The following is a 14,901-nucleotide window of genomic DNA, read 5'->3' on the forward strand; positions in this document are numbered from 1 at the left end:
CACGAACACACGCACACAGGCTCTCACACATACAAGCTCTCTCATCTCTTTCTCTCACATATACACACAAGCTACCACACACACACTCTGCTCTCAGCTGAGTCTGAGTCCTGGGATTCAGAGAGCTGCAGACTGCCCCTCACCTTCTGTATCTCCCAAAATCCTGCTTGTTAGCACAGGAGGAAAGGGGGTGAGGCTGGAACGAACACACAGAAAACAAATTCAGATAATTTCATTGGCAAGACAATTTTACATGTCTTGTCAAAGTAATACATGAAATGGATAAAGTAAAAGTGAGACAATTTATAGAATAATGATGATAAAATTAAAGGATCCAAACAAACAAACAACCAGGACAATTCCAGAGTTCTGGTTCAGGTCCGTGTTGTTCCTGGTCAGTTATATTTCTGGCTTGGTGGTAGGATACAATATATTTTGCTGTTCTAGCTGCTGTTTCTTCCCCCCCCCCGGATTATAGAGTTTTTCCTGCTCTTTCTTTTGTGGGAAGTATTCGATTTTTTTCTGTCAACTTTGGGAAAGGAGAAAAAATGAAAAGATGTAACCAAAAGAAAATATAAATATGACTAAAAAACTAATAAGGATCAGTATCAGAGGATGCTATGTACTTAGTTGTTATAATCTACTGCCTCTCGCCCACAAAGGGCCCCAAGCAGTTAGCAGAGAAGTGCCCAGGAAATCACACAATTTACCAGAACCAATCTCTATGAATTTTTTAGAAAACATTTTTTGTTGCACATAAAACTGTTGTACTAAGCATCTTTCACACGCGTTTATATAGGCGGGTGGACGTTTTGATCTAAAGTTTAAAGTTAAGAGTTCCCAGAGCAGTGGCAGATAATCTTTCTAGGAAGCTGGCAACCCTGCCACGCTCCCATATTTCCCCAACATTTGCCTCCTGGAGAAGTGGGAGATGGGTGAAAGGTGGGAGTCTGTGTATGGTATTTTGTATTTTATAACCTCCATTCCTAATTATAGCTTCCCCCCCTCCCTTAGTAGTGCCTTGTTTAATGTTCTTCCCACTCCCCAGTTTCATAATCAGTTCTACTGTAAAGCCTTTGTGGCTGCATTTCTGTTTAATGGTAACCGATGTGATGTTATAAACGAATGTTGGTATATAAAAACGTTGAATAAAATAAAAATAAATAAATGGTGAATTCTTTCCAGGTCAGTGCAAGGGTATTAGACGCTCTAGGCAAACTTTATAGCTTTGTGCTCTGTACTTCCAGGCCCTCACCACACACAATTACAAATAATGCATTTATAATAAGATTTTACATGAAAAAAGACATTCATCATCTTCTGAGGTAAAAATATCAGAACATATACAGTATATTGTTTTTACATACATTACTGTGGTACCAATCAGAAAACCCTGCAAAAACGATACTTTGAACCCATATAGTAATAAGCCTTCTGAAAAGTATGTTTGATGTGGGCTTGGCCCTCAGAAAGCTATGAGTAATCTGCATTACAATTATAATAATAGATTGCAGAAAGAACTTTTTCACTCGGGGGGCCTCTGCAGTAAAATGCACGCAGAAAATGGGCGCTAGTATTGAGCGCCTGTTGTCTTAACGTATGCGCAGCCACATCCCCCTGGCGCCAAATGCAGTATTTAAATGAGAGGCAGCTTTAAAAAGGGCCCACTGAGGGAACTGTGTGTCCGTAGCGCTCAATAGTTTATTCCGTCGGGCATCCATTTGCAACAGGCGCTCAATACAAGTGTCCCGTCTGATCCTGCTTCTTTTATTGTTATTGTGCTGAGATTGCTAAAGTGGATTATATCAGGGGCGCCCGATCTAATCCATTTCAACAATCACAGCAAAATAACAAAAAAAAGAGCACCTGTGCAATGGACATCTAAATTGTGTGGCCATAAAGGAAAGTGGGTTTCTTCTGATCGAGTCAAAATATAAATTAATTTTTCTCCACCGCAAGCAGTAAATTAAAGTGTCACAACGATACTAAGGAGAACGCACTTATCGTAACACAGAGGACCATATTTTTTTTTATTTCTCATGAGCCCTTGACTGGGAGTTGACTTTACTCCACCTCTGGGACTGGAGTTATATTCCCCACGTTAAAAAGTGTGAATCGTGCGCCCAGTGGTTTCCTGCATTGGGGGGGAGGGTAATAGCTAATGCCCTCATCTGCATGGAATTTACATGTGATGGGTGCGGTTACGCATTTCTTAGGGCACGTGATTCGGACGTGCTATTCTCCTTACTGCATCAGGCGCTAGCCTAGGACATCCAAAATGCGTACCAGGCTGGGCGCACTTTATTGCATCGGCCCCGCGGTGCACTATCAAGCTGTGAAATGTATTGCCAGAGGATGTGATGAAGGCGACTAGCATAGCAGGATTTCAAAGAGGTTCTGACAAGTTCCTGGAGGAAGAGTCTATAACACATTACAGACTTTTCCTCCCCTCTCCACCTCTTCCTCCAAACAGAGCCCTGCTCTCACAGCAGCTTGCTTTTTTTTTCCCTGCCCCCGTTTCCTTTCCCAGGACTCATGCCTTATCTTAGGAGAGCAGCAGCACAGAAGGCAGGTTGGTGGGTCTGGCAGCAGAAGATGACCTGTGGAGGCAGGAAGGGAAGATTGGGCAGGACTGATAGGCAGAGGAAGTTGAGCAGGTGCAGAGGCTGGGAAGGCAGGTCCCGGCGGTATTAGCTGTGGTAATGGCAGTTACCACAGCTAATACCGCTGTGGTCCGGCAGACAGGCAAAGGGGGCCTACATGTGCTCCTGGTCCTTTTTAAGCTTGCTCGTGACAGATGTTGCATCTTTAAGACGAAGATGGCAGCGGCGGTGTAATTCAGTATTAGGTTGGGGCTGCCGAGCCTTCATTATTTTTCTTGTGTGGGGGCAAGAGATAGAGGAGGAAGGAATGGGGAACAGGAAGAGGGCAAGAGCTGTGGGCAGGGGACTTGGGCTAGGAGCCAGGGGAAAGAGGGGGCAGAAAGAGAGAGAGCGGAGGGTGGGGGGATAGAGATGGCAGGGAAAGAGAGCAGGAGGCAAATAGAGAGATGACAGAAGACAGGGCCAGAAAAAGAGAAGGCAGGGAGGGAAGCAGGGGGGATAGTACTGGGGGTACAAAGAGAGAGAGGACTGGGGGAAGGGTCAGGAGGCAGAAAGAAAAGAGAGGGCTGGGACAGAAAGAAATGATAGGGTTGTGGGCAGAAAGAGGAGGGCAACCCCAACATAATACCCCTCCCCTCCCCAAAAGCAGCAACCAAGCCTCTCTTTTCTCCCCTCTTTGCTCTCAGCCCTCTCCTCTCCCTTAGGTCTCCCTCCTCCAAATGGAGCCCTGCTCTCACTCTAGTCTTCCCCCTCTTGTTCACCCCCAGCCCCTTCTCCCTAGATCTCCCAGACCAGGCACCAAACCTTATCTCAGAAGGAGAAAACAGCAGCAGGGGTCCTGACACTAACACCCAGAGCAATCCAGATGCTCCTATGGTGCAGAAGGCAGGTCAGAGAGGATGGGGCAATAGGCGCCTTTGCACGAAGGGAGATCAGGCCCCATGGAACATGGAGGCCAGTAGCACACAACAGCCATGACACAAAGGGTGCTTTGTGGAGACGGAGAAGGGTCAAGGCAGGTCCCGACCCAGCAGTAGCAGTAGTCTTGGTGGTAGTTCAGCACACTTGGCAGGTTGGCTAGACAAACAGTGCTTGGCAAAGGAGCAAAGAGGGTCTACATTTGCTCCAGGCCCTTTTTAAGCTTGCATGCGGCTGAAATTACATCTTTAGGACATAACCTCAGCCGTGAGCAAGCTGTAGCACTTGTTCAGTTAGGAGAAGGGGAGTTGGTGTGGGGAGGAGTCGTGGCTAGCAGCAGCCTGGGGGGCAATGGCCCCTGCAGTCCACCTTGTTCCAACACCTATGCACTAGCTGACAGTCATCTGGACAGAGCCTGTGTGCTCATGTAATGGACCTCCTGCTATGCCCATAGGTAAAAGCAGCCCTGCTGATGATAGGCCCCCTTGGATGGGATATCTCGGGCAATCTCTCTTCTTGCCCTCCCACCTCCACCTCCCCTGTTCTAGCATGGTGGTAAGATCATAGAGCATTTTACCAGCAGATGGAGTGATGGCTACAATACTAAATCAATTCAAAAGCTGCCTCCTTACATCTGATGAAGATGGCCAAAGTCCTCTGGACCTTATGACAGACTCCTGAGCTCTCTACTTTGCCTCCCAGATGCCCTCTGGAACCCATGACTCAGGGCACCATCAGTGTTGCAGATTTGGAGCAGAAAATCAGCAGCAATTTCATGCCTCAGAATGAGCGGTTGGCAGCCAAAATCAAGCTGATAAAGCTGGTTCCCCTATCTCCAGTCATGGCTTGCCTCATTTCAGCTCAACCCAGCCATCATTATGGCCCATCTCATTTTTCCTATCCCAAAACTGCATCCCCTGACATCTTGTTTCATCCCTGCAATGGCAGCAATCACCACAGAACAAGAGACATGGGACAGGTACCACAAGCCATGACATGATACAGGAGTGACAGCACATAGCCAAAGAACAATAATAAAACTTTACTGACTCTCCCTGCAGCCAATGTCCCTCCTCCTCTTCTAGTGCCTCTGTTGCTAATAAGGGCAGGTTGAAGGGGGCACAAAGGCTATAGGACCAGTGGTAGTGGTAATATTGTCCCCTGTAGAGGTAGCGTTGGCTCTGGGCACACAGAGCCCATGCCCCGAGACTCTTCATTGGTGCCCCGAGTGTCCGGTGACTGTCGGGTGGTGAAAAGGAGAGGCCCGGCCACCATGGACCACCAAGATACCAGGCAGGCCCATCCCACAGTGGCCCAAGGAGAGGCCTGGTGGGATTGAAAAAGAGGCCCAGAAGAAAGGGGGGGCCCCAAGTTAGTACCTGAAATGGAATTAGTGTAAGCGTGTGTGTGTGTATGAGAGAGAGAGGGGGGGGGGAGTGTATGTGAGAGCATATGTGGCTGTGTGAGAGAGAGAATGAGAGCAAGTTGAACATGTGTGTGTGTGTATATGACAAAAAGAGAAGAAAGTTTATGTGGGCTCCTCCCATTAATCCACAACAATCTCAGGGTGATTTTAAATTAAAAGTTGCCAGGTATGGAAAGCAGGGGATTTGTTTATCTATTAGTTTTAATTATTGGGTGGTGTTTGATGTTTGTGCTCTTTTGAAATATTTTATTCATTTTTGAGAACTTTTAACCAATTTTTATATGAATTGTAATGTTTAGATGTCATTCTTTTTGTGGCTGTTTTGAAATATGTATTTTTGATTAGCATGGTTTTACTATTATGATTGATGTTTTATAGTTTTTTATTTTTATTGTTTTTATGAGAAATGGTGACATTCCTGTTTTTGCATTGTTGCAGTTTCCCGTTCAGTTTTTGTCTGTACATTTGTGATTCTACTTTATGGTCTCTTGATTCTGTATTTGGTGAGGGCCTGTCTGTGTTCTGCACGTGTGACTGAGGTGAGGTATTCTGCTTACATATAGTTTCTACGTAGGGATCTATAGCAGCCTGACTTCTGTTTTTCTAATAAGATGTGTATTGATGTTTTAGGGCCTGGTGTAATATTTGAAGTGATGCCTTTTCTTAGGTAGGGTTGCTACTGTTTGAGTGGCAGTGTGTTATGGTATGGCAGGTTTTCTCTAGATTCTGAGTACATTTTTTGTAGGGTTTTGAATTATTACGTAATGTTCCTGGTAGTGGAAAGTGTTTGTATTTCTGTATCTGAGGTGACACCAGAATTTGAAGATTTTCTATGGTAAGAGGTGAGGGGAAGTGTCCCAGTTCTGCTCTGTACCTTCTATTGGGGGTGTTTCTGAGAACGCAGGATATTGTAGAATGTGAGCTTCATGATTTCTATTGAGATTTTGCCCTATGCTGTTTAGACCCCAGACCCCATTCCCATATGGAAGAATGTTTATTGATTGATGCTTCTGAATAATTTTAGTGGTAATTTTACTATACAGTTGAAACTAGTCAAGGGTTTTTTTGTTGCCTAGCAAGTCCTTCTCTCTAAAGATTGCTACAAACATGCATGCCCAGTACCTCCTGCTTTATGAGTGGGGGTGTCCTGTCGCTATATGGACAGAATTAGTAAGGGGCGGGTATGGAGAGAGTCAATGGGCCCCTGCCATGATCAAACTAAGAGGGTGGGTTCCCTGTCATAGTTCATATGCAATGACAGCCGCATGAGAACATAGAACGGAGATCACTTGTCCAGTTATGTATCATTGTAGGATTGTTCTGGGGGGGTGGGAAGCTGCTGATTGTGATTGAGTTAATTTTCAAAATATCGGAGGAAAGGAAGAGGAGGGCCTATGGGCCCTTTCCCCGGATCTTTTAGATACCTAGCAATGCCTCTGGTCCCCTGGTTTTGCACTGCTATTACCTTAGAAAGGGAGAGAAGGGAGCTGGCATTGGAGAAGACAGGGACTCACAGATTGAGAGAGGAAAGAGGAGCTGGGAGATGTGGAGAAGAGAAAAAAGAGCTGGGAGAGGGAGAGCTGAACTGGAAAGGGGCTGAGAGATGGGGGGGGGGGGGGGAAGAGACTGGGAGATGGAGGAGATGGGGGTTTGTAGGGGGAGGGGCTCAGACAGAGGTGAGAAAAGAAGCCTAAGGAATGGCAGAAGCGAAGAGGTGATAAATCGAGCAGAGCGAGGGTTGGAAAGAAGAGAAATGAAAGTGTTAGAAACAAAGGAGAGAAATAAGAAAAAAGAAACAGGAAAGGAGCTCTGAGACAGTTATGATGAAAGTAGAGATGGGGAAAACTTGAATAAAGGTAAAGAAGTTTTACATTATTTCATGCTGTGTGTGCAATATTTAATTAGTTATTGGGAATTGACTAATCATTCTGCACTTTGCATGTAAATGTTTACAGATAAAATACTGTCCTTACCATAAATTTTTGGGGGTGCGAATAGACATTTGCTGTAATAATTTCTGTTCTCACAGTCTCAGTAAGGTCCATGATGTAATCGTAGCCATTGGCTAACGCTGGGAGCAGAATCCCACTTAAAGTTTCTCTTCTTGCCTTCTCTTTCAGTGTTTCTGGGTCTCTGGAGTCGGCAGATTTCTGCTGAAATATCTGTTGTCCCAATACCGAAGACCCTAGCAGAGGGAAGCAGCGTCCTGCTGTCTGTCAGTTTCACTGGCAGGATCTTTACCATCACCTGGTACAGAGGAGCAACCGTGGGTAATAATCAGATCCTTACGTATGTCCCAAGTGATGATCCTCCTGAGACAGTTTCTCCTCCATATGTGGGTCGGGTGAGGGGATTTCCAAATGGCTCCATGGAGATCTCGGGATTAACTACAAGTGACAGCGGCAGTTACACCGTACAGTTACAAACAGAGTCATCACAGCTACCAGTAGTCACAGTAAATATAACCGTCTCTGGTGAGTAAAATACATTATTTATATCTTCCACCCCATCTCTAATCTCATTTATTTTATTTTTGGCCTGACAGTTTTCTTTTTCTTTTTTTGACTTTCAGGATCAGCTTCCATTGGCCTACAGTGCCATGAGCCCTCACACCTGCTCTGAGCATTTGTTTACGATATAAAACTAAATAAATAAATACAATTTGCAAATACCTGGGGTGCAGGACAGGAACTTGCAAGGTTCCCCTATTTTTATATTCTTCTTCTAACTCAGCACAGGAGTTACAGTGACAGTCTTCAGCCAGAGGCTCCCACCAGTCCCTGGCTAATGTAATGGTCACTCAGTAGGAGTTGCCACTGCACAATGACAGAGACGCCCTCTCTCCAGGGGCTGTGAATGCTGCCTCTCCAGCCCATCCTATACTGACCTGTAGGGAGGCAAATGACCTGATCTAGGAATCGAATCAAAGTCTCCTGTATAGATACTGGCAGTGCTGCCACTGGGCAGCCCTTATTCATTGTATTTCCATATAGCGCCCTATACTAGAGCACTGTACAGAACACTACACACAGGTGCAGTGCAGCCCTGCCCCAAAGCCTCCCGTGGAAATAGATACATAACACAGAGACAGATTAAGAGACATGCAGTGCTCTCAACAGGAGCAGGACTTCAGCTTCATTCTCTTGGATCAGAGCTCAATAATCTAAACAGGGACTCATTCACAGAAGGTGTTATTATTATTTCTTTCATCACCAATAGCAAATTCTGTGAATGAGTCCAAGTAATGAGCATCGAATCAAGTCTAGGACCTATTGTGATCATTGCATGTCTCTGTGTTATGTATCTACTTCCACAGGAGGCTTTGGGGCAGGGCTGCACTGCACCTGTGTGTAGTGTTTTGTACAGCGCTCTGGTATAGGGCGCTATATAGAAATACAATGAATAAGGGCTGCCCAGTGGCAGCACTGCCTGTATCTATGCAGAAGACTTTGATTCGATTCCCAGATCAGATCATTTGCTTCCTGAGCCAGTCAGTATAGGATGGACTGGAGAGGCAGCATTCACAGCCCCTGGGGAGGGGGCATCTCTGTCATTGTGCAGTGGCAACTCCTACTGGAGGGAGCCTCTGTCCAAAGACTGTCCCTGTAACTGCTGTGCTGTGTTGGAAGGTTTCCATATTTTTATATTCTTCTTCTAAGTTCCTGCCCTGCACCCCCAGGTATTTGCAAATTATATTTATTTTTTTAGCCTTATATCCTGCTTCTATCAGAAAACAAATGCTTGGAGTGGGTGAGAAAGGCTCATAGCACTGTAGGCCAATGTAAGCTGACCCTAATGGCACTGACACCTGCTCCCTGACAGATGAAATTTGATGTGGATAAGTGCAAAGTGATGCACATAGGGAAAAATAACCCATCCTATAGTTACACAATGTTAGGTTCCAAAGAAAGAGATCTAGGTGTCATAGTGGATAACACATTGAAATCCTCGGCTCAGTGTGCTGTGGCAGTCAAAAAAGCAAACAGAATGTTGGGAATTATTAGAAAGGGAATGGTGAATAAAACAGAAAATGTCATAATGCCTCTGTATCGCTCCATGGTGAGACCGCACCTTGAATACTGTGTACAATTCTGGGCGCCGCATCTCAAAAAAGATATTATTGCGATGGAGAAGGTACAGAGAAGGGCTACCAAAATGATAAGGGGAACGGAACAGCTCCCCTATGAGGAAAGACTAAAGAGGTTAAGAATTTTCAGCTTGGACAAGAGACGGCTGAGGGTGGATATGATAGAGGTGTTTAAAATCATGAGAGGTCTAGAACGGGTAGATGTGAATCGGTTATTTACTCTTTCAGATAATAGAAAGACTAGGGGGCACTCAATGAATTTAAAACTAATCAGAGAAAGTTCTTTTTCACTCAACGCACAATTAAACTCTGGAATTTGTTGCTAGAGGATGTGGTTAGTGCAGTTAGTATAACTATGTTTAAAAAAGGATTGGATAAGTTCTTGGAGGAGAAATCCATTACCTGCTATTAATTAAGTTGTCTTAGATAATAACCACCGCTATTACTAGCAACAGTAACATGGAATAGACTTAAGTTTTGGGTACTTGCCAGGTTCTTATGGCCTGGATTGGCCACTGTTGGAAACAGGATGCTAGGCTTGATGGACCCTTGGTCTGACCCAGTATGGCATGTTCTTATGATCACAGTAACACCCAGCACTGACACCTGCTCCCTGTGCCATTACTGATCACAGTAACACCCGGCACTGACACCTGCTCCCCGTGCCATTACTGATCATAGTAACACCCAGCACTGTCACCTGCTCCCTGTGTCATTACTGATCATAGTGACACCCGGCACTGACACCTGCTCCCTGTGCATTACTGATCATAGTGACACCCGGCACTGACACCTGCTCCCTGTGTCATTACTGATCATAGTGACACCCGGCACTGACACCTGCTCCCTGTGCATTACTGTATTGGGACCCTTACTTTTCAATATATTTATAAATGATCTGGAAAGAAATACAACAAGTGAAGTAATAAAATTTGCAGATGATACATAATTGTTCAGAGTAGTTAAATCACAAGCAGATTGTGATAAATTGCAGGAATGCCTTGTGAGATTGGAAAATTGGGCACTGACACCTGCTCCCTGCATCATAGTTAACATAGCAGAAAATGTTGAGGCCCTTATTCAGTAAGCTGGTTAGTGGACAAGTTATCTGGCTAACGTTATCCAGACAACTTATCCCATCATGTATTCAGCGGTATAACCGTCCTCCTGAATACGATCAACCTAAATATGTTTGAATATAACCTGTTAAGTTTTTGTTATCCGGCTTTGTCTGACTGGATAACTTGCTACTTTAAAGGATATCTGGCTAAGTAGTGCTGTCATTACCATAAGAACATAAGAACATGCCATACTGGGTCAGACCAAGGGTCCATCAAGCCTCACATCCTGTTTCCAATGCAAGTCACAAGTACTTGGCAAGTACCCAAATATTAAATAAATCTCATGCTACTATTACTTATTAATTAATAGCAGTTTATGGATTTTTCCTCTAGGAACTTATCCACACCTTTTTTAAACCCAGTTACATTAAGTGCTATGGCAATGAATTCCAGAGCTTTACTATGCACTGAGTAAAAAATTAATTTTCTTCCATTTGTTTTAAATGAGCTACTTGCTAACTTCATGGAGTACCCCCTAGTCTTTCTGTTATCTGAGAGAGTAAATAACCGATTTACATTAACTTGTTCAAGTCCTTTCATGATTTTATAGACTTATCATATCCCCCTCAGTCGTCTCTTCTCTAAACTAAACAGCCCTAACTTCTTTAGCCTTTTCTAGTAGCACAGTCGTTCCATCCCCTTTATCACTTTGCTTGCCCTTCTCTGTACTTTCTCCAGTGTAACTCTCTTTTTTTGAGATGCGGTGACCAGAATTGCATGCAGTATTCACAATGTGGTCTCACCATGGAATGATACAGAGGCATTATGACATCCACCGTTTTATTCGCCATTCCCTTCCTGATAATTTCTATCCCAGCCGATACCGTATTTATCTGTGTTGGGAGCAAGGGACCCTCTGTCCTGCTTCTAACACTGCTCTGACAGAGACAGCACTGGAAGCACCGGGGGTGGTATTGGCTGGGTTGGGGAGGGTGGGGAAGCAGCTGAACTGGTATTTAATGATTGGGACTGGGACCCAGGGCCTGGCATAACAATTCCGGGAACTTTCTCAAGATTTAAAAAGGTTTTGGAGAGAGGGGGTGGCTAAGCCAGCCAGATATACCCAATATTCAGCTAGGATATCCAGATATCTATCTCTTCCCGCCTCCTAAAACCCTTTTTTTATCCATCTGATTTATAGCCGGATAAGTGGCTGAATATGCCACATTTTCAATTTAGATGGACAACTTTTGAGTTATCCATTTAAATGGCTTTTGAATATGGACCTCTCGTTTTTATTTTTACACCTGACCCTATCTATTGTTGAGTAATATTTTTGACCTAATAATACATCGTAATACTAGGGCTTGTTGACCTTGAAGTTGGATTTCTTGGAATTTGGCACACTATGACCCTGCATCCTTGACAACATCTCGAGTGCACAAGACCCAAAGCTAACAGGATAAATCCTGCCTTGTAGGATCTGCCCAATTGTGCCTGATCTGGGACAGACTCAGGAAATCTGGAGGTCCATATTCAGAGGCATTTAGCCAAGTAACTCAGAAATTAGCTGGCTAAATGAATATTTGGGCACTTATCTGGCCAAATTCTAGCCGGCTAATAAGTTAGCCAGCTAGAATTTAGATGGTTAGGTTAGGGGTGCTCTGGGGATGTACCTGGATTGCTCTGTTAATCAGCTTATTTTGATATTCATTTAGCCGGTTTACATAGCTGGCTAAGTCTGGTCAGGCCAAAGATAGCTGCTATATTCACTAGTGCAGTTGCACTATTGAATATGCCCCTAAAGTTAGCCAGAGAAGCTTATCCGGCTAATTTTCTTTCTGGACTGTGGGAATATGAACCTCCTGATGTTTATTGCTTTTCTTTAATATCCTCACATCATGGAAGAAATTAAGGGTTTCTTGGCATAGAATCCAGCAGTCAGAGGGGGGGTTGGCATGTGTCTTGTCAAACCCTCCTGTTTTTGTCTCAGTTTGGGTGTAGTTGGCAAGAGATCATTAAACATTTCAGAATGATGAAGGTTAAGATGTGTTAGGGGATCTCTGTTTCTCTTCAGGGTATAACTCACAGTTCTTGAGCTGAAGAGTTTGGTCCTAATATAAATATGGCCTGGCTGCGCTAAGAATTAAGTTGGATAAACACACAAGTTCTGTGTCTATAGTGATAACACTCTAGTGATCAAATGATGAGGGTCTTTAGTTGCTGCTGTTATAGTTTCTAGTATTCTGTGTGGTGGATGCTGTTTGCTTGTGAGGCATTGCGCTGTTTGTTCTCTTCTTAGTAATGCTATGATCTCTTTGCTGTAATTATTGGTGTTAAACTCTCTCTGGTACATTTTAAAACTCCTATGCGAGTCAAAGCCGTGAGATATGTGCATGACTCGGTGCGGCGTCCGCTGCATGGATTGTAAACCTTGTGTGGGTACGCACGTATATCCCACTACACGCACAAATCATAAAAAGCAAAAAAGGGACGGTGCGTGGGTGGGATCTGGGTAGGTCATGGGCAAGCCAAGTCAGTAAAATGAAGTCAGTGCATAAGTGGTTAATGTGCCGGGGTCCCTTACCGTGTAACTCTGCTTCTGCTGTGGACGAAGTGCAAGTCATGTAACTAAAAAAAAAATAGGCTAATCAGCAGGGTTTTAATGGTCAGGGGTAACTAGGTAAAAAGAAGGCTAGTTAGCTAAGTAGATTAGGAAGCCCTTTCCTTTACCGGGGTGAACTGCGAAAAAGTGTGATTGCGTTGGTGCGTATAACTACTAAAATTCCCCCCGGCTTATCCGCCCGTCAATACAAAATCGTGCGCACATATATGCGCATATAGCCAGTTTTATAGTACATGCGTGTATAAGAGCATATATGCACATATGTTATAAAATCGCCGTGTCCATGTGCGCAGGCCTGCAAACGCGTGCCCATGTGCGTCCGCATGCGGATCTTAAAATTTACCTCTCAGGCGCTTGTGCTGTACTTGCTGATGTTGCTATTGTAGAGATGGTGCTGATAGTGCTACATCCTCTGGTGCCTTCTTCTGTATTTGGTGTTGCTATTGTAGAGATGGTGCTGATAGTGCTACATCCTCTGGTGCCTTGTGCTGTATTTGCTGGTGTTGCTCCTTTGAGGCTAATAGTGCTATACTCCCTAGTCATGATGGCCTACAAGTAGTTACTTCTGCTATCAGTAATTTTTGTGTGGTAGGGAGAAGGCAAATACTGCCTTCAGATACAGACGGTTTTTCACCCAGCAGTAAACGTTGACAGATAAACATCATTGGTCCATCCATTCTGCCCAGATACCTCTGCACTATTACTCTAACTCTGGTTAGCTCCTTCCTTGCCTTTAGCACTGAGAGATCTCCCAGCTGTCAGCCATACAAGCTTGACAACCTGCAGGATGACGCTCCTCATTCTTTTGGCTGTGGGCTGAGGAATGTAGCCAAGTCATCCTTCTGCCCACACTAAGGGGTAGATTTTAAGAGGCGCGCGAACAGCCTACTTTTGCTTGCGCATCAGACTCAAGCAAAAGTACGCTGGATTTTAGTAGATACGCGCGGAGCCGCGCGTATCCACTAAAATCCTGGATCGGCGCGCGCAAGGCTATCGATTTTGTATAGCCTGCGCGCGCCGAGCCGCGCTGCCTCCCCCCGTTCCCTCCAAGGCCGCTCCGAAATCGGAGCGGCCTCGGAGGGAACTTTCCTTTGCCCTCCCCTCACCTTACCCTCCCTTCCCCTACCTAACCCACCCACCCGGCCCTGTCTACACCCCCCCCTTACCGTTGTCGGGGGATTTACGCCTCCCGGAGGGAGACGTAAATCCCCGCGCGCCAGCGGGCCTGCTGCGCGCCGGGCCGCGACCTGGGGGCGGGTACGGAGGGCGCGGCCACGCCCCCGGGCCGTAGCCACGCCCCGTACCCGCCCCCAAAACGCGGCCGACACGCCCCCGAAACGCCGCGTCGACCGGGCCCGCCCCCCGACACGCCCCCGACACGCCCCCCTCCGAAAACCCCGGGACGTACGCTGAGTCCCGGGGTCTGCGCGCGCCGGTAGGCCTATGTAAAATAGGCTTACCGGCGCGCAGGGCCCTGCTCGCCTAAATCCGCCCGGTTTTGGGCGGATTTAGGCGAGCAGGGCGCTGAAAATCCGCCCCAAAGTGATCTGCCACCTCTACCTGGTTATATCTGAAAATGTACCAAGCCCCCGCTGCCTCTTGGTTGACCTTGCTGGTTCTTCTTGGGAGTTTGGTGCAGCTGCAGCAGTTTCTGGGCTCCCTTATAGTTCTCTTCCCTTCTGACTACATAAACATATTAATTTCCATACCTAAAACAAAACGCAGGCTACCCCCCACCTCTCTTCCTCGCCCATCCTTACCACAACCCTCTGTACCTGTGCCACGCAGGCCTGAATTCTGCCCTGGGTTTGGATCTCAGAATCTTTTGCTTTTTCCCAACTTTTGCTTCCTGCAGCTCTGACCTGCTGCACCCACTTGTGCGACTCTGATCTCTCGTTCCCAGTACTGCTGAGGTCACTTTTACTTCAGGACCCTTACAGGTCTGAGAAACATAGAAACAGAGAAATGACGGCAGAAGAAGACCAAATGGCCCATCGAGTCTGCCCAGCAAGCTACGCACTTAATCCGTTTTTTTTTTTCCCTTTTTCTCTCTCCCACCTGTTACTATTGGCTTCCTGTGTTGTTATGTTCTACAACAGAGCACAGACATTTCACAAAACTCTGTCCCTGTGCCACTTCCTGGACTCAGAAGCCCAGTGGTTGAACTGTTGTCCGGGTTC

General features: G+C 45.6%; 1 protein-coding gene across 8 annotated transcripts in view; it reads left to right on the plus strand.

Annotated features, from left to right (window-relative positions):
- Positions 1–14,901, plus strand: part of LOC115075846 (carcinoembryonic antigen-related cell adhesion molecule 3-like) — a 570,763-nt gene that overhangs the window by 396,548 nt on the left and 159,314 nt on the right. For all 8 annotated transcript variants that reach the window (XR_003852622.1, XM_029576699.1, XM_029576701.1 and 5 more), the window contains one exon: positions 7,068–7,421. Coding sequence is in view for 7 of the 8 variants with exons in the window: in XM_029576699.1 (XP_029432559.1) it covers positions 7,068–7,421 (354 nt within the window). In the remaining variant the exon portion in view is untranslated. The remainder of the gene's footprint in view (positions 1–7,067; positions 7,422–14,901) is intronic.

Source organism: Rhinatrema bivittatum, chromosome 14 (genome assembly GCF_901001135.1).
Source record: "Rhinatrema bivittatum chromosome 14, aRhiBiv1.1, whole genome shotgun sequence".
Classification (NCBI taxonomy): domain Eukaryota; kingdom Metazoa; phylum Chordata; class Amphibia; order Gymnophiona; family Rhinatrematidae; genus Rhinatrema; species Rhinatrema bivittatum.